Here is a 19,019-nt window from a genome sequence, read left to right on the forward strand (position 1 = left end):
CTAACTTCCCCACCATTGAAGCCACGCCAGCCCTTCAACTGTGGGCAGAGAGCACTAAGCTGGCTGGCCCTTAGGGTCTCCTGCTGGCCACACGGGGCCACCGAGACCAGAACCACCTTGATTCCAGCAGAGGTACCGGGAGGGAGTGTGTGACGCAGAGGGGATGTGATGAGCTCCACGGGGGAAGCTGGGGGGCTGGCGCGAGGTTGGCGGCTGCGCCCCAGCGTGTGGCTCTGAGGGCGGGGGTGGGGGGAGTCTGGAAAGGGCTGCATTTGAAAGCAGCTGCTGTTTGCGTGGAGGTGGCTCTGGGTGTTGGCCTGTCCCGATGTGCCTCCGCTCCCACCAGGCTCGGCCCTGGGCCAGGAAGCTTAGTGGAGGGCTGCTTCCTCTGACAGCCAGAGCTCTGGCTGCTGCCCCACAGATTCTGGGAATTGTCCCCTGGGCGCTGCCCCTGGAAAGGGCCCAGCCTGCGGGCCAGAGTCAGTTCCTGGCTTCTGGGGGGTGGGGGTGCTATGGTGGATCCAAGGAGCCCTGTAGGCATGGGGAACCCCCAAAGGTCTCAAGCCTGGGGCACAGGTGGGGTGTAGCTGCCACCAGGGCCTTCACTCCTGGTAATGCCAGCTCCCTGTCAGGATGGTCCCCCACCTGGGAGATCTCCGAGCTGACAGCCAGCCCAAGGCAGCAGAGACAGATGTCCTCCAGAGCGACCAGCAACTTGGGTGCCCGGCTCTGCCAGGTTGAGTCCAACGTCCACAAGGTCAGAGGCCCAGCTGACAGGCTGCAGTCCTCACGCCCCAGGCGCTTCAGGGAGCCTCAGAGCCAGAAGTGCCGCCCTGAGGCTTGGGCCACCCCTTCTCTGTGCAGTCCAGGGGGTGTCGTGTCTTCAAAGCTGCAGATGACGCCTTGCCCAGCAAGCTGTGCGGGAAAGTCCAGCCCCCCGGCCCCAGAGTCTGGGGAGGGCAGAGATTGCCCCAGGATCACATAAGCCGGGGACAGGCCGGCCTCTCCCCACATACCCACAGTGGGCTGTCGTCTTCCTGGGGCCCAGGGCCCCTGCAGCCCAGACCCAGGCCTGGGGGTCTGTCCCAGCGTATGGCTCCAGCACATACAGCCTTCCCGGTTAGCTGAGGACACAGCTTCTTGGAGCCAAGGCCACTCAGCAGTCCCAGACCAGAGCCGGTGGGCACCCAGCTGTGGGTCACATGGAAAGCTTCGGGACAGCCCTACGGGGCCAGGGCGTCGGGGGACACCTCCCAGACTAGGTAGGAGCCAGGGTTCTTCATTATCCCAGTAGCACCTGGAGGGAGGGGGTCAGAGGTCAGGTGCGGAGCCCATTCCACAGCTTCCCTCTTTCACCATCCTCCCTATGGGGGAGAAACAGGCCTTTCTCGGGGCCCTGGTAGCATGAAGGGCGTGGGTCTATTGGAGCCAAGGCGTGGGGCAGTGACCTTGGATTTCGCACTGCCGGGAAGCTGCAGCCCCCAGAGGCCAGGCCCAGAGGAAGGTCCAAGGAGGAGTCAGGCCCTGGCACCTCTAGGAGGATTCGGGAGGACAGAGTCCAGAGCCGAGCAGGGAGTTCCTGGCCAGTCCCCACCCTGACCTATGCCCCTAGCCCTTCTGAGGAAGGAAGGGGGAGCTGCCCCCCTCCCATGGGTCCACTGGTCAATTCGGGCAACATTTCATCAGGGTTGGGATGTGCTCAGGCAGGAGTGACGCAGGAGCTGCTCCTGCTTCCAGAACACCCTTCCACGGCGAGCTGCGTGCTCCCCCTCCACTAACCCTGCCTCTGCCCTCCTGCAAGGAGTCTCACCCCCAGCCCCCCGGACCCACACTCACTGCCTCAGACTTTCACAGATGCACACGGCATCACCAGCTGGTTCACCCTGGGGGAGAGACGGGCGGGGGTCAAGGTGGCAGATCAGCGGGGGCCTGGCCCGGGCACTGCTCTGGCGCATCGCATCGCGGGGGCCGGCGGACCGGATGTGCTGGGCAGGGACCTCGTCAGCCCCAGGGGGAGGTGGGAGAGCCCAGGAGTGGGGAGAGGAGAGAGGGAGGGAGAGAGAGAGAGAAAGAGGAGTAAAGAGAGGAGAAAGAAGTCAGAAAAAGAGAAAAGCAGGGCCAGACCCCCAATTCTGAAAAACATTCATTCCAGGGAAAAACCCACCTAGAACCACCACAAACGCCCCGGGGCCACCCTGGGCCCCCTCTTGTGCTGGAGGCAGCATCGGGGAGGCGTGGAGGCGGGGACCTTGTCAGCCAGCTGACCCACCCGCTCCAAGCCCATCCTCACCCCCGCACTCACTGCTGCTCAGCCTTGGCGCGGTCGCTGAGGAAGAAGAGTGCGGTGGCCAAGAAGAACATGCCACCCAGGACCACGACGAAGGGGCAGAGCATGAGGGCATAGCCCAGGCTCAGGAACTCCCAGAGCGGGGAGTCCTTGGTGCTCTGGCGGATCAGGTCGGAGATCTGTGGGATGGGGGTGCATGTTAGGGCGGGGCCACCTTCCAGAGCCCTGCACCCCCCCACCCCCACCCCCAGTACTCACAAAGCCGATGAGGTAGGGGCTTCCGGCATCCCCCAGCAGGTGGGAGGTGAAGCTCTGCAGGGCAACGGCGGTGGCCCGTCTGGTGGGGATGACCACATACTGGGCAAGAGGCAGCAGGTCAGAGGCCAGCAGAGTCAGCTGTGCCCCCCTGGCCTCAGCCCAGGGGTCACAACACTTCTCAAGCTCCCGTGGCCTCAGACTCGCTCCTGCCCTGGTGTCTCGACTTGCTCTCCTGGGCCCTCACCCCCTCCTCCCCAGCTTCTGAGACCAGGCTGCCTTAGCATCTGCACTTGGCCTTTGGCAGGGAGCCAAGTGCACCGGGATCACATGTGGCAACCCTGGGACCAGAACCCTGGCCTCAACCTTGCCCTCACCTCCCCACAAGCTAAAGACCCATCTTGGTCTCGCCTCCGTGGGGACCTGCCAAGGCCTGGGCTGGCTGGGATGGGTGATGGTGGGGAAGCAGGACCCTGCCTAGAAGAGCCTCCACTTTTACCCCCAGCACGGACTGCCAGAGCTGCTGGGCCCCCAGAACCCCCACCAGCCCAAGCAGGCCCTGACCCACAGGGGCTGCAGCTCCAAAGCTGGGCGGGCCAAGGTTAGACAGAGGGGCTGGTGGCAGCCCCCTGCCCCCGAGCTCAGCTTCCTCATCTAGTCAGAGCCCCAGCCTTCGTGGACAGTCTGAGAGCAGCCAGTGCCCACCGGGCACCCAGTTACTGGGGGGGAGGGGAGACCTGGATTGCGTGGCCCCATTTCCAGGAATAATTAGTCACTTGGCTGTGACACTTAATAAAATGGGACACGATTTCCCTGGGGCCCAAACCCTGTCAGCATCTGGGGCTGCCCCTGGGGCTGGGGGCAGAGGAGGGGGTCCTGCCTACCGCCAAGGGTACTTGATTCAGGCAAACTCACTCTAACCTTCGCTCCCGCGTGTGCAGTGATCCCCGCCTGGCACTGAGCTGAGTCAGACCTCCCGCCCACCACACCTTTAGCCAGGGACTGGGTGAGGGGGGGCGGTGTTGGAGAGAGACCACCCCGGGTGAAGCACGTACACAGGGAAGCTCGGGCGGGGCCAGGCAGGCTTCCTGGAGGGGAGCTAGCCAGGGGCCCTCATGCCCAGGCAGACTGATCTCCTAGGCTGACCCACATCCTGGCACCAAACCCCAAGTGCACTGAAGGTGGCCCCATGAGGAGTCCTTCCCCCCCTGCCCCCAGGGCCCACCCTGGCACCTCCCACCCTCCCCGCCGCCGCCGGTCCCCTGCATACCCTTCTCCCAGTTCTCTCCCGGCCCTGACTTGGAGGATCACTGAGGACAGGACCAGCCAGCCCCCCCTCCACCACCCCCGTCCCAGACTGCCGCTTGTTCTCGAGGCCACAGCCCCCTCCTGCTTCCTCCCAGGCTGCTCCCATCCCCGCCCAAGGACACGAGCCCCTGCCGCCCGCCGCTCAGATGGCTCTTTGTCCCTGGCCGCCTGGTCTGGAGCCCATTGTTGGCCCCGTGAAGACGGCCTCTGTCTGCCCGACCCGGCCACGGGCACTCGGGCAGGCGCGCCTGGAACCCGGGCTGAGCCGGGAGGGCAGAGTCCACGGGAGCTCAGACCCTGAGGGTGGAGCCCTGGCAGACAGCACCACTCTGGTGCCAGCCTGGCACTGCCAGCCTCCCGGCCACAAACCTGAGCCTCCAGACGTCGCCCTCCGCACCCAGTCCCCACATCCTGCCCTTCTGCCTGCTCAACCCTCTGATTCCAGGCCCTGCCCCGATGCAGACCCCCAAATCTCTGATCCCCTCTCTCCCCTCACAAGCCCAGCCGGCTCTCCCACCCCTTCACCCACCCTCCCCATCTGCCCCGAGAGGTTGAGAGGCCCCAGTCAGCACGAGGCAACCTCGGCCTGCCTCACCATGAGGATGTCCGCTGTGATGGCCCAGTTAGAAAACAGCAGCGTCTCCCCTACAAAAATGCAGATCTGCCCGGGAGAGACCAGAGCAACCATCAGGGGGCGCTCTACCCGCCACTGGCCCCAGGCTGCTCCCTGCACCCTGACTGCTGGCCGGGAGCCCCCAGAAGCCTTTGCCCCGGCTCCTGGCGGTCAGGCGCCGGGGAATTTGTGGATTAGCTGCAGGCTTCAAGCCAGGCCCACAGCCCTGGACAGAGCAGGGGCAGAGTGAGGACTGAAGCCTCCCCGTGGGGGAGCCTCCCCGTGGGGGAGCCTCCCCGTGGGGGGTCCCACCCCCTGCCCCAAGTCCGACTGCATTTCCTCCTCCAGAGCCCAGCTCCCCGGCCACCCTGGCACTCCCACCGCACTCACATAGGCCCCCACGATGCTACTCTTGGCCGCCACGAAGATGAGGCAGATGAAGATGGCGGAGCCCAGCATACCCACAGCGCACACCAGCGGGTCAGCCCGCTGAGTCCGCAGGCGGCACCAGCGTGTGGCTCCTGCGCCCGTGACCACCCCGAGAAAACCCGTAAAGCAGGTGATGGCCCCGAAGATGAGGCTGCGGAGACAGAGGACGGTGCAGCGCGGGTTAGAGGACAGGGCTGGGGTAGAAGGGCTGGCGGCCTCCCTCACCCCGCCGCCATCCCCGCCCGCCCACTGAGCCCGCCTGGCCGCACCTGTCCTTGGCCGCACAGGGCGGGCTGCTGCACGTCTCCGCCGCCTTCTGCACGACTTGGGCGCGGTGCAGGTAGAGCGGGATCCACATGCCTAGGGCCCCTGTGGCGAAGGACACGGCAGACGTGGCCAGGGAGGAGAAGACGTAGCTGCGGCTGGGGAGAGGCCGGGGCAGCAACACTGAGCGGGGGGCCAGCATCCCCGCAGCTGGCAGGGTCGGGCCCAGGAGGCAGGCTTTCCTCCCTCCTTCCCCCAGGAACAGAAGGCCTCAAATGCCTCGCCTACGGGCTCTGGGGCTGAGGGCTCTGGCTTCAGGGATCATAAACACGCGTAGCCCCAGCACTGTGGACAGGAGTCTGGCCAAGCAGGCTCTGTGGGCCAGCCTGCAAGTCGGGGTCCTCTCCTCTCGGCGCCCCTCCCTCCCTCTTCCCACTGGACCCCTCCCACAGCACTCACTTGCGGATCAGGGCCTTCATGTCTCGGAGCCATGACGTCCGGGCCTTGAGCTGCCCCCCGAGCTGGTCAGCGTGGCCTCTCCTAGTGGCCGGGACCAGGACGAGGATGAGCGTTCCTGTGATCATGCCCAGGATGGGGGACACCTGGTGGGTCAGGGTGCACCAAGTCAGGACACCAGGGCTCAGGCGTCTTTGTCTCTGCTGCACCTGGAAGGGGGAGCAGGCCAGCCACGCCTTCTCTGGGCCCCGGGCTCCTCCTCTGGGCTGGTATCTGCCCAGCCTTCCTGACTGGGCAAAGCCGCTGGGGGTGAGGCTAGCATATGGGGCTTGGGGGCTCAAAATGGGCTGTGCCGCCCAGGGGCCGGATGGGAGAGAGGACGGAAAGTGAAAGGGAGGGAGGGATGGTCAGATGGATGGAGGAGGGAGGACAGATGGCTGAATAGTCAGAGAGATGGATGGACAGATGGATGGTTGGATGGATAGATTGCTGGGTGGATGAATTAACACATGGAAGGACAGGAGGACGGATGAGTGGCTAGGTGATGGGTGACGAGTGATGGATGATGGGTGATCGATGGAACAAAAGGAAGGTAGGTGGGCGGACATATGGAATGATGACTGGGAGAGGAGAGTTCCTGGGGACAGGGAGCCAGATACCAGCTCCTGCCCGCCTCCCTGGGTCTGGAAAACCTTCCCGGGCCAGCTCCTCACCCTGGTGGGGGGGGGGGCACTGAGAAGGGACTGGCTGCGCATGTAGCTTATGGTTTGGGAGGGGCCCGTGTGGGTTCCAGGAGAACAGAGGCTCAGGAGCCCCTTTGGGTCTTCCCTGCATCCTGCCCAGTGTCGAGAACAGAATCTCCAAGGCCCCAGGCCTCTCTCCGGATGGAAAGGGCACATCTCGGGAGTCTGGATTCCAATATACCAGTCCCTCCACCAGCTCCTGAGAACCGGGAAATCTGTACCCATCCCCACCAGGCCTGGGAGCCCATGGTCTGGGGAGTTCCTCTCCATTCGCCGCCCCCCATGAAAAAATTCCACGGAGGCTGCTTCCTTCCTGCTTTTGAGGAAAAAACACTTTGTCTTAAGCTTCCTCTCCTTCACAAGACTGGGGATCTCTGTTTCCTCTGATTGCACTGTCCGGGGGCCTTGGCAGACTTGTGCCGAGTCCTCCTGCAGGACAGGAAGTGGTTCCAGACCCCGGGGCCCTCACACAGGGGTCTCGCCTCAGCCCCGCCCCAGCACAGGCCACAGCAGGAAGTGCTGCCGTGAACGTGGAATTTCCTTCGTCCTCACAGACTGGGGCCCCTGAGTGGGGCGAGTCTGGCACCCTTCACACCTCCAAGTGAACTGAAGGAGAAGAGCCTAGGCCCGCGAGGTGGGGAGCCTGGCGGCTGAGGCTCTGTCCCTGAATCTCTGGGTGACCCTGGGCAACGGCTGGTCTGGGGGTGTCCTTACCCGCAAGGCCCAGTGCCAATCTCCGGCCGCCTGCTTCACGCTGGAGCCGGTGATATAGCCCAGGCCGCTGCAGAGAGGACGGGACGGTCAGGCAGGGATGGGCAGGGCGTCGGGGGCAGGGGATGCTCACCAGTCTAGGAGGCCACCAGCCCCCGCCCCCACCCAGCCAGCCAGGGAGCTGGTCCAGGCGCTTCTCAAGGCTGCCTGCCCATGTGTTTAGGTCACAGAGGGCCAAACTCCAGGGAGAGGGAGTGGTGAGAAACCCGAAGGGACCTGGCCCGGATCCTCACCTGCCCAGAGGGATGGCGAAGTAGAAGACAGACAGCATGAGTGTGCGCGTGTTCTTGGTGAAGAGGTCGCCGATGATGGTGGGCGCGATGGTGGAGTAGCTGGCCTCACCGATGCCCACCAGCCCGCGGGACAGGACCAGCAGCCAGAAGTGCTGTGGGGAGGGGCGGAGAGCGGTGGGGGGGCCCGCCTGCTCCCCTGCCTGCGCATCCCCGCTCCCCGCTTTGCTCCCTACCCGCGGCAGGGCCCAGGAGACAGGAGATAGGGTGGAGCCCAACCCCTGCCTCAGCAACGACTACACCCCAGGCCACTCTGGGCCTCAGTTCCTGCCTCTGAATAGTGGGTCGGACTGGGTCTAGCTGGCCCAGTGCTCGGATGGAGCTGGACTTTCAGGGGCTGAGAGTTGTAGGTTTGGCGGGGGGCGTAAGCCTGTGTCTCCACTGCCACCCTGACTCATTGGGAGACTTCCTCCCTGGGTTCTGGCCCCATCTTGCCTGACCAGGCAGCTGGGCTGACCCTAGCAGCACTGAGGACGCAGTGTAAATGGGGAGTGGGCAGGGCAGCCCAGTGGGCTCAGTGCCCCTCCCCCATGCACACATCAAAGAGCAAAGCCCAGCTACATGGGAAGGGTGGGGCCGTGCCAGCTGCCAGTGGTTCTACCCCTTTGATGTGGACCCAGCCCCTCCATCCCCCCAGCTGCCCAGGGCCTGAGAACCAAGCCTGGTCATTTTTCCCCGGCCCCACCCCGACCACCCATCCGGCCAGCATTGCCCACATCCAGCCCTCCTCCAGGTCTCCCTGTCTCTGCACATCTCTTTCCCGGCCCTCTCTCTGTGCCGCTGGTCCTGCCATCCATGTCTGTGCCTCTCGTTTCCATAGTTCATTCGCTCTCTCACCCTCCATCTCTGAGTCTTCCTTCTCCTGGCCCCTTGCCTGGGCTTCTGTCCCGGAGAAGCAGCAGCCCACAGCCTTTGCCTATTTTTCTGTTGGGTTCTTTGTCTTTCTCGTATTGGTTTCTGTTAGCGTTTTCTATATCATGGGAATTGAGGTTTATTAGATAGGTCACAAATATTTTCCATCATCTTTCTTTCCACTTTGTTTGTGGGGAGTTTCATCACACAGAAGCTTTATTTTGTGTTGGTTAATTTGATGCTGTCCAAGCTGTTGATTTTCCCTTAACGGCTTCTGGATTTCACATCTTGCTCAAGAAGGGCTAGTCCATCCCAGAATGATACACAATATTCTTTTATGTTTGTTATATTTTAGAAAGAGAAAGAAAATGGGAGTGATTTCCTTATTCTCCTCCGTACAAGAGCAGGCAGATAAGACCTCTTTGACAAGGGATCCCATAGATCCCCACTCCTCCCCCAGGAACTGGCTATCTTGTGCATTTGTCACGACTTCCTCTCTACCTTTGCCTGCACATACACGTACCAAGGAACAACATTTAGTGTCCCCTGTGTGCTTTCACACAATAAACATAAAAAGACCATCCCTGGGACTTCCCTGCTGGTCCGGTGGTTGAGAATCCACCTTCCAGTGCAGGGGACGCGGGTTCGGTCCCTAGTTGGGGGACTGGGAGCCCCCATGCCGCAACTACCGAGCACGCGAGCCACAACTAGACAGCAGCCCACGTGCCGCAACGAAGATCATGCGTGCCGCAGCTAAGACCCGACACAGCCAAAAGTAAAATAAATACTAAAAAAAAAAAAAAGCATTCCATGCGTCTTGTCCCACAACTTGATTTTTTTCCCTCATCTTTTGGAAACCCATTTCAGCTGGTTAATATAGATCTAGTTCATTCATTTGCTGCTAAGAAGCTCACAGTATGAATACACCCCATTCTACCTGGGCGTCCCCCAAGTCGAGGTCATTTAGTTTCTGTCTTTTTTTTCTATTACAAAACTTGCAGCAAACATCCTTACGTAAACCTGTCACTTTGTGTCCACGAGTTGGAGCTTCTCCCTTCGGCATATACCCCCAAGTAGAAGGCTGGGCTGTGCAGTGTACACAGAATTTTACAAAATCCTGCCCCACTTTGCTCTCCAAAGAGGCTCTACCAATTTACACTCCCACTAGTAGCTTGAATAACACTTGGTATTGTCAGCCTTTTTAATTGCCGCCAATCTGATGGGTGTGAAACGGTAACTCATTGTTGCTTTAATTTGCAGTGCCCTGATTACTCAAGAAGCCGAGAACCGTCTCTTCCTACATATGTTGCCTGTTGGGGGATCTTCCCCTGGACGTGCCTGTCACTATCCTTTGCCCATTTTTTCTACCGGGTTGTTTGTCTTTTTCTTGTTGAATTATAGTTCTAGACCTTTATGGTTTGCTTTTTACTTTACTTTCACCTAGCTGGGATTTATTTTGAAGTATGGTTAGAAATACAGACCATACTTTATCTTCCATCCAGATGGAGAGTCAATACTCCCAAAACCATTTATTTGAGATGCAACTTCCATCCTCCACTCAATTCCCATAGAAAGGAGGACTCTGTTTCCTTGATCTCTTAGTTTATCCCTCTGCTGTTTTCATTAGAATAGCCGTGTTTTGATAACTGATAGGACAAGAGCCCTTTCATTGTTGTTTTCACAATGTTCTTGGCTGTTCCTGGGCACTTTCTCTGCCAGATTTACTTCAGAATCACATTGCCAAGGTCCACCAAAAACCCCCACGGGACTCAGATTGTGACTGCAGTGAACTCATGGATTAATTGGGAGTGATCCGTTTCTCTCTCTGCCTCTGCTCATCTTCTCTCCCCATCTCTCCCTTCCTTCCGCACACCCAGAGTGGGGCCCAGCCTTGACATCGTGGTCCTGTACTCACTGGTTAACCCCAGAAGCAGCCCCAGAGGTCAGATGAGGAGGAGCCTGATCAGGGGCAGAACAAGAGCCAGAGGGGGTCCAGAAGCTTCTTCTGGTCCAGTCCCCATTTTTGACTGTGGCCATCAGGCTCTACCTGACGTTCTAGGCCTGGGATTTTGGGGGGTTTTTTTTAAATTTATTTTTAGCTGCATTGGGTCTTCATTGCTGCACGCGGGCTTTCTCTAGTTGCGGCTAGCAAGGGCTACTCTTCGTTGTGGTGCACGGGCTTCTCATTGCGGTGGCTTCTCTTTTTGAAGAGCACGGGCTCTAGGTGCACGGGCTTCAGTAGCTGTGGCTCACAGGTTCAGTAGTTGTGGCTCGTGGGCTCTAGAGCACAGGCTCAGTAGTTGTGGCGCACGGGCTTAGTTGCTCCGTGGCATGTGGGATCTTCCCAGACCAGGGCTCAAACCTGTGTCCCCTGCATTGGCAGGTGGATTCTTAACCACTACGCCACCAGGGAAGTCCTAGGCCTGGAGCTTATTACCTGGCCTGACCCTTTGCTATGAAGCTGCCCCATGAAGCAAACTTGTATCCCCCAAACCTGCCAGTTCTCTCTGCCCTCACCTCCAACCTCCTCTCGATCAGTGTAAATCTGACTCACTATTGCCCTTCTTCAGACTCTTCCAGGGTCCAGCACTTCCCTCAGGAGAAAGCTCAGGCCTTCCAACCTGGCATTCAAGGCTCTCCATGACCTGGTCCCTGCCTTCCTTTCCAGCCAAAGCACTCTCCTCCTCAATCTACCAACACACTCCACCATTTCTGCCTCCATGGGGCTGCTCCCTCTGCCTGTGCTATCTTCACCAAAAGGCCTAACCTCCCTGTCTTGCCTGCGCAGCTCAACTGCCACCTCCTCCAGGAAGTCTTCCCTGACCACATGGATGTCAGAGACTGCTCTCTCTTCAGTGAGGACTTTCAGCACTTTGCTTATCTTGAAGGCTCTGAACATGGGAGCTCCTGTCACATCTTCCCATCCCCAGGCCTGGATGCTCCCAAGGCCAGGGTCTCCTCCTTTGTCCCCTAGGCTGAACACTCCCTGAAGGCAAATCCTGGTCTTCTCCCCTTCTTTTTTTTTTTTTAAGATTTAATTTTATTTATTTTTGGCTGCTTTGGGTCTTCATTGCTGCATGCAGGCTTTCTCTAGTTGCAGCGAGCAGGGGCTACTCTTCATTACAGTGCGCAGGTTTCTCATTGTGGTGGCTTCTCTTGTTGCGGAGCACGGGCTCTAGGCGCGCAGGCTTCAGTAGTTGTGGCATGCAGGCTCAGTAGTTCTGGCTCGCGGGCTCTAGAGTGCAGGCTCAGTAGTTGTGGCGCACGGGCTTAGTTGCTCTGCGGCATGTGGGATCTTCCTGGACCAGGGCTCGAACCTGTGTCCCCTGCATTGGCAGGCGGATTCTCATCCACTGCGCCACCAGGGAAGTCCGTCCCCTTCTTCCTCTATCTCCCTCTATAGTAGCCATCATGTGATTGTCCATCCTCTGCTTAAAGACCCCTAGTGACGGGACACTCACTACCTCTCAGAGCAACATATCTCCTCATTGGAAGAAAGAACAGAAATAATGATTTGTTGAAACCTGCCATGTGTCAGGGTCTGGACATTCATGAGTTCAATTATTTCTCACAACCACCCTTCATACTAAGAAGTATTATCCCCAATTAAAGATGAGGAAACTGAGGCTCAGAGAAGTTTCTCCAGATCACAAAGCTGAGTGGGCCACAGAATTGGGATATTCAAATCCAGAACTGTGAGAGCCAAGTAAGAAACATCTTCCTTCCTGGGAATTCCCTGGCAGTCCGGTGGCTAGGATTCCACACTCTCATTGCTGAGGGCCTGGGTTCAATCCCTGGTTGGGGAACTAACATCCCACAAGCTGCACATTGTGGCCAAAAAAAAAAAAAAACAGAAAGATCTTCCTGACACTGAACTAATGTTTGTCTCCCTAGGACTTTGACCCAAGGAGCTGGCTGATGGTCGGACAAAGAGCAAACTGTGTGAGGCCTAGAGAAGGGTAGTGACGCATCTAGGGTCACACAGCAAGATGACAGCAGAGCCAGAACTAGAACCCAAGGGCCCTGACTCCTTGGCCAGACTTGCCCCCCTGATCCTTGCATCCTCCCCACATCAGAAGCAGCTCAGAGAGAGTCAGGATGACACACAGGGCTGTGAGTCCCTCAGTTCAAGGCCAGCACGGGGAAAGCCCAATCAGTAGGGCCAGTGTATAGAAGTACCCAAAGACCCCCCTCATCCCACCATACTTGGACCCAACGGGCTGGAACCCCAGTCTAGACTAGGATAGGTCAATCAGACTTGCCACCCGCTGGAGGAACCAGGACACACGGACAGGATGAGCAGGAATGCCGGGTGGAAGGCCCGGGCAGGCCTCACCTGCTGCGGGATGAAGGAGCTGGAGAACGTGACAGCCGACCAGAAGAAGATCCCGCAGCTGAGGATCACTTTCCTGTTGAAGCGGTCACCCAGGTAGCCAAAGATGGGGGCAGCCACCATGAAGCTGCAGATGAATGCTGCGTGGGGAGAGGAGAGCCGCGGTTGTGGCACAGGGGTCTCATGGCTGAGCCCGCCCGCCCAGACCACCCAGCGAGAGGCCAGGCGCCTGCTGAGGAAGCAGCCGCTGCCCGAGAGGGGCAACCTCGGCCAGATCTGGGCCCAGGGGAGGTAGGACAGGCCCTCTGGGTTAGGAGACTCCACGGCTCCATCCTCTTCAACGCCCAGTGGCAGATGAGCCCTTCGGGTACTTTTTAAAAGAGTAAAGATTATTCACTGAACATTTTCTACTTGTCAGGTGCCAGGGGCTCACCACACAGCATCTTGTGTATCTTTCTGACCCCCATCCCACCTCACAGATGGGGAGACACTCAGAGAGAAGTGACTTGCCTAAGGCCCCACCAATAGTAAATGTCCCAGTGGGGATTTGACCCCATCTGACTCCAGAGCCAGTGTTCCTTATACTTTGCCATGCTACTCTCCTTATTATACTTGAAAAAAAGGTTCAGAGAGGGAAAGGGACCTACCCAAGGTCACACGGCAAATCGGGGCAGAACTGGACCTGGAACCCCCAGTCTCATACCTGCCAGATCACACAGCCACCCTCACTCCCAGCAGACTGCAGAGACTTTCCTGACATTTGGAAACATTGTCATTCATTTGTTCATTCATTCACTCATTCATTCATCCATCCTTTCATCCATTCAACAAAGACCAAAATTCCTAGACTCTTGCAGTTTTCATTCTCGTGAGAAACAATGAAATAAAAAATATTGTATGTCAAGGGGTGACACATTCTAAGGAGGGAAAAAGGGCAGAAACAGGAGATAGGAAAAGTGTGTGAGAAAAAGAAAACAGATGTTAACATTTTAAATAGAAAGGTCAGAGGTGACATTTCAGCAAAGACCTGGAGGAGAGGAGGAGACAAATCATGCAAATATTGGGTTGAGAACAGCAAGTGCAAAGGCCCTGGGGCAGGAATGTACTTAGCATATTTGTGGAACAACAAATAGACCAGAGTGGCTGGAGCAGAGGGACCCTGGGGAAAAGGCCAGACGGGGTAGGGCCTTGTGGCTCACTGTGGTGACTGTGGCTTCTACGGGTGAGAAAGGAAAACACCAGAGGATGCTGAGCAGAGGAGTGATGTGACCTGGTTTTGTTCTTCCAGAACAATAGAGCAGCAGAGTCTCAGAGGACCCTGTGGGGATGACACTACCAGTATGGGAGGGGCCTTCGAGGTCTCAGGGGGGATAAAGAGTCCAGCAACGCAGGGTAGTCGCTAGGTCATGCGGTGAGGCAGCCCCTGATTCCTCCTCCTGGAAGGCAATCCCACAGCTGACGGGCAGATGGCCAGACAAAGGCCGGGTGGGCAGATAAGGTGGCCGGCCAAGCTAAACATTCACAGGGTCTGGCTGTTCCCTCACAGACCTGAGCCCCTAGGAGGAGAGACAGAGGGAGGGGAGGAAGGAGGCAATGAGGTGAGAGCAGGCTGGGCTGGTGCAGCGCGACTGTCCCTCACTTAACCCAGGGAGCAGGATGGTGAGCGTGTCTGGGTGTGGGGGGCAATCTTTTAATCCCAACTGTGTGACTGGGGCCTCGAGCAGAATCAGCAGAGAGGTGCACGAATCTGGGCACCAGAGACGCAGTGCCTGGTCTTGAATTCAGCTCTATTCCTTCCCAGCTGGGTGACCTTGGGAAGGTCACAACCTCTCTGTCCCTCAATCCAGTGGTGTGCTGATAAATGTTTAGCAACTGGCTCTCCAAAAATGAGGCGGGGTGGGGGGGAGCCCTGATGTGTAGTGTTTGCCCATTTTCATGGTGCACATACTCCCACCATGGCCTGATTTCAAGCTACCAAGGTGATGTCACTAATCAGAGTTGGGAAGAGAGATGCAGTCACAGAGTTGTACATAGAGTATTTCTACCACCTAGATCCAACAGACATAAATAACCTTAAGAACGTAGATAATAGTGAAAGGTAGCAAAATAATTAGGGGGTGATGAATTCTGAATGTTTATTACCTTTGGGTTTTTCTTTTTAATAGCTCTTTGGAGTATAATTATACAAAGTATAACTGTATAATTGCTTCACAATACTGTGTTAGTTTCTGTTGCACAACAAAGCGAATCAGCCATGTGCATACACACGTCCCCCTGTCCCCTCCCTCTTGAGCCTCCCTCCCACCCTCCCTATCCCACCCCTCTAGGTCATCGTGAAGCACCGAGCCCATCTCCCTGTGCTCTGCTGTGATGTTGCGTAATTGTAAGTTTATATAATTCAGTTTGTAATAACGGTTGTGCTTAACAACCAGCTCACACAATTCCTGAAAACTTAACAATCAACTCTCATGAAGCTAAGCCACCTCCAGCACGCCGACTTCCTCATCTGTAAAATAAAGATAAAAATAGCAACTCCCTGCTTGCTCTGAGCACTGGATGAGACAATGCGTGTAAGGTGCTTAATGCCACGTCCTGCCCATGCCCAGAGTGGGTCAGCTCTTGGTCAACACTGGGCCCTTGTTTAGATCAGTCAAGGTAGGAATTATTTCCTCTTATCTAGAAAAAGAATTTTTCCTGCTGGGTCTGTCTCCCAGGACCTGCCTGAGATCAGACCAGGATATGGGCTGGAAAGAGATTTCAGTCTCATCAGGACTTACACATGTTAGGGGAGAAGGAAGAATTGTTGCCTCTATGCCTGTCTGTATTAGGTGAGGAGTGGACAGAAAGAATCAGAATAGGAGTTGCCCCCCTGTCTGGCCAAGAAGCAGACCCTGTCCATGGGTTGCCCAGTTTAAAGAGTTAAAATGCCAGGGAACCAGCAAGGAGGGCCAAATCCTACCAAGACAATGAAGGGAGGCTTCATAGAGGCAGTGATGGCAGAGCAGGGCACTGAAGGCTGCATAGGAGTTCACCCTGATGATACTACTTAAAATCAAGTATACTAAAATACAAATTACAAATCTTATAAGACTGTATAATGGTTAATGAGGCATAATGCTTATTGTTAGTAATAACTGCAGTTACCGTTCATGGATGTGCCCTGGCCATAAGCACAGATGATCTCATTTGATTCTCCCTATTACCTTCATCTTACGGAGGAAACGGTAGAGGCTAAAAGTAGTGACATCATACAGCTCGTGTGTGGCCAAGCCAGAATTTATACCCCAGTTTGACTCCAGAGTCCTTGCTCTAAATCACACCACAGGTGGCCAGGCTGGGAAGGCAGAAGATCCCAGCTGATGTTCCAAAGGTCAGAGAAAGTTCAGGGTGTGTCGGGGACAGCAGGAAGACGCATGAGGCTGTAGGCTGGGAAGGTGATAGAGAGAGGAAGCAGTGGGAAAGGAGACCACTGAGGGAGATCGGGCCCTAACCCCTAGTTCCAGGTTTGGTGTTAGTTAGAGGGCAGTGGAGATCCACAGCACACTGTTCTCCCCCTTCAAGGAGGAGCGCTGCCCAAGCCCCCACTGGGTGGGTGCAGAGGGGCTGGAGGAGGTGAGCCAGATGTCAGCCATCCTGGTCCATCCCTATCCTCCTGTCCACAGCAGAACCGGAAGGCAGCCCCCCTAGTGCTTTCCGCCTGCTCTTCTGGGTGGGCAGAGGCACCTGGGACTTCAGATGGACTCCTGCTGGGGCAGCCACACCCCATCCCCACCCCTGTCCCGCCAAAGGTCACCAAGTGCCAACCTGAGTTTTACCGTCTGTCCCATTGTACAGCTGGGGCCACTGGAAGGTGGAAGAACTTGCCCAAGATGACACAGCAACCCTCCCGACCCTGGACTCTCTTGTCTCTCAGGGCCTTCCCCTTGGGGACAAGGGAATCCAAGGTCAGTAGGGAGACACAATCCATCTTTCCAGCCCTCCCTTCTGCTCTGGGGAGCCAAGAGAAAGGGCCTCTCCCGGCCCTCAGGGTTGTCACCAGCCAGCAGAGAGGCCTGAACACAACTAGGTAGGGCCTGGAGGGAAATAAATTCCTGGCAGAAGGAACAGCACAGGGGCTTCCCTGGTGGCGTGGTGGTTAAGAATCCACCTGCCAATGCAGGGGACACAGGTTCGAGCCCTGGTCCGGGAAGATCCCACATGCCACAGAGCAACTAAGCCCGTGCGCCACAACTACTGAGCCTGCACTCTAGAGCCCACGAGCCAGAACTACTGAGCCTGCACGCCTAGAGCCCGTGCTCCGCAACAAGAGAAGCCACTGCAATGAGAAGCCCGCGCACAGCAACAAAGGGTAGCTGCCACTCGCTGTAACTAGAGAACGCCCGCGCGCAGCAATGAAGACCCAACGCAGCCAAATAATTAATTTTAAAAAAAGAAGCAGCAGCAGCAGCAACAGCACAGGCAAAGGCCTGGGCAGGTGACCCATGTCCCAGATGGGGGCGCAGACCCTTCTCCAGCCAGCGGGAAGCCCTGCTGAAAATAAAGACCAGCCCGGCCTAGAAGCTTCCTGGGCTCAGCACCCACAAGCCCACAGTCTTTGTCTGGTTGAGGAGAGCTTTCTGGGCAGACTGGCTGCCCCACCCCTGGTCTCGGCAGGGCCGGCTTTCCCGGCACGAGGACATCCTGTGGTCGGGGTGTGGGGAAGCCCTCCGTCAGCTCACGTGTGCTGAGCCCACAGGTCTGGGACAATGGAGCCGCTGGCAGGGAGCCAGGGCAGGGGGCAGGGCCGCGGAGGGCCGAGGGGGAGGAGTCAGAGCCCCTGGCTCACCCGGAGAAGCTGGGGCTGAGCCTCACTCCCTCCTCTGCAAGACGGGTGATGCGCCCCTCCTCACAGGGCCGGCAGGAGGTCATCAAGGAGACAGGGATCGGGCAGCATCCCTAAGGCGCCACCCACCTCTCATGGTGCTGGTTGGAGGCCTTCTCCCGTGGGCCTGCCGAGGAGGCCGGCACCCAAAGCTTGAAACGACTCCCACTGAGGGTTCTGCGCCCCTGCAGGCAGCCCCCGGACCACCTGCACTCCGAACCCACGGAGCTGCTGAGAAGGTGGCCCTGGAGCAGCAGCGGGTGAGGTCTGCGCTGGGGGAGCCCTGAGCCCCCAGACTGTGGCCTTAGAGCACATGCCCAGCCCCACCTCAGCCTAGGCTGAACCAGGTCTATTTTTACAAAGTCCGGATCTGGCCAACTGGTTATTTGGAGGAGACTCGCCATCCTCCACATCCTGTGGGCAGGGAGGGTGCTCCGGCAGGCATGGGGTGGGTGGGGTCAGGCCCTGCCCGAGCACCCTCCCTGCCCACAGGATGGGGAGGATGGAGGCCCAGGCCGGCAGGCTGACGGGGAGGACCCAGAACAGCCGGCACCATCGGTACCCAGAAGCCCACCAGACTCAGAGCCCCTACGGGAGGAATGGGAACCACTTCTCCTTCAGACTCTGTTCAGAATATAAACCCTAGGTTGGCCACTGAGGCCTCAGGGAGGGAGAATCTCGGGCCTCCCTTCTAACAGGAGGGTCCTGCGGGGAGAGCCACGGGGGCTGCCCAGCTCTGCCTTCAGAACCTGAGTCTCTGTCGAAGCGGGAGGATATTGCAAGGCTGGCCAAAGTGAGGAGGGAGCAAGGCCAGAAGGAGACTTGGTCCCAAAGCAAAGGCGCCGTCTGGTTTCAGTCTGAGCTGGCTCTTCCTCTGTCCCCACTCTCCCCCTGCCCCCGCCTCCCAATCCTGACACTTCCTCGTGATGCCACGAACCCCAGCCCTGAGTTGGTCCCGAGGGGAAACAGCAGGGGCAGGCCCAGGCCGAACTCTCAGCCACCCCACGCCCCACCCCCCGACCCTGTCTCCTGGCCCAGCAGCCCCTGGCGCCCACAAATAAGCAGGCGCCCCAGCTGTCAGCCCTGGCCCTTTGATCTGGGCAAGCAGCAACACCTGGCTCTGACCCTATCAGGGAAGAGCCAGGTGCATGGGCCCGAGGCCAATTAGGTGACCTGCCTGGTAGCCCATTGGGTCACATCCTGGTCTAGCCCACCTGGCTTCTTGGCTCAGTTGGCCAGAGAGGCAAGGACATTCTGGGGAGCCATTCCAGCTGTGCCCAGGGTAGGTGGGAGGGTGAGGGCCGCAGAGTAATGACTAGAGGGTCTCGGAGAGTACTGGGAACTCTCACCATGGCCCAGAGGCACCCACCCCGAGAACGCTGAGATGCCAGACACTCAGATACCTGGGATAAGCCTCACCAATCCAGCGGCCATCTGTGCCCCCAACCCAAGCCAAGAGGAAGTCCCAGTGTCAGGCCTGCTACTCTCTCACCATGAGACCTTAAACAAGTCATTTCCCCTCTCTTGACCTCTGTCCTTCATTTGAAAGTGAAGCTG

General features: G+C 57.9%; 1 protein-coding gene across 6 annotated transcripts in view; it reads right to left on the bottom strand.

Moving 5' to 3' along the window:
• Nucleotides 1–10: 10 nt before the first annotated feature.
• Nucleotides 11–19,019, bottom strand: part of SPNS2 (SPNS lysolipid transporter 2, sphingosine-1-phosphate) — a 35,235-nt gene continuing 16,226 nt past the window's right edge. For 4 of the 6 annotated variants that reach the window (XM_079904515.1, XM_079904516.1, XM_079904517.1 and 1 more), the window contains exons 3-12: nucleotides 12,605–12,741; nucleotides 7,360–7,511; nucleotides 7,070–7,136; nucleotides 5,616–5,758; nucleotides 5,162–5,314; nucleotides 4,854–5,043; nucleotides 4,446–4,511; nucleotides 2,546–2,644; nucleotides 2,303–2,466; nucleotides 11–1,297 (exon numbers count right to left, since the gene is read on the bottom strand). In XM_079904515.1, coding sequence (XP_079760641.1) covers nucleotides 814–1,297; nucleotides 2,303–2,466; nucleotides 2,546–2,644; nucleotides 4,446–4,511; nucleotides 4,854–5,043; nucleotides 5,162–5,314; nucleotides 5,616–5,758; nucleotides 7,070–7,136; nucleotides 7,360–7,511; nucleotides 12,605–12,741 — 1,655 coding nt within the window. In that variant the 3' untranslated portion in view covers nucleotides 11–813. The other 2 variants (XM_079904519.1, XM_079904518.1) reach the window with 2 other exon arrangements.

The sequence above is a fragment of the Stenella coeruleoalba genome (genome assembly GCF_951394435.1).
Source record: "Stenella coeruleoalba genome assembly, chromosome: 19".
NCBI classification, from domain to species: domain Eukaryota; kingdom Metazoa; phylum Chordata; class Mammalia; order Artiodactyla; family Delphinidae; genus Stenella; species Stenella coeruleoalba.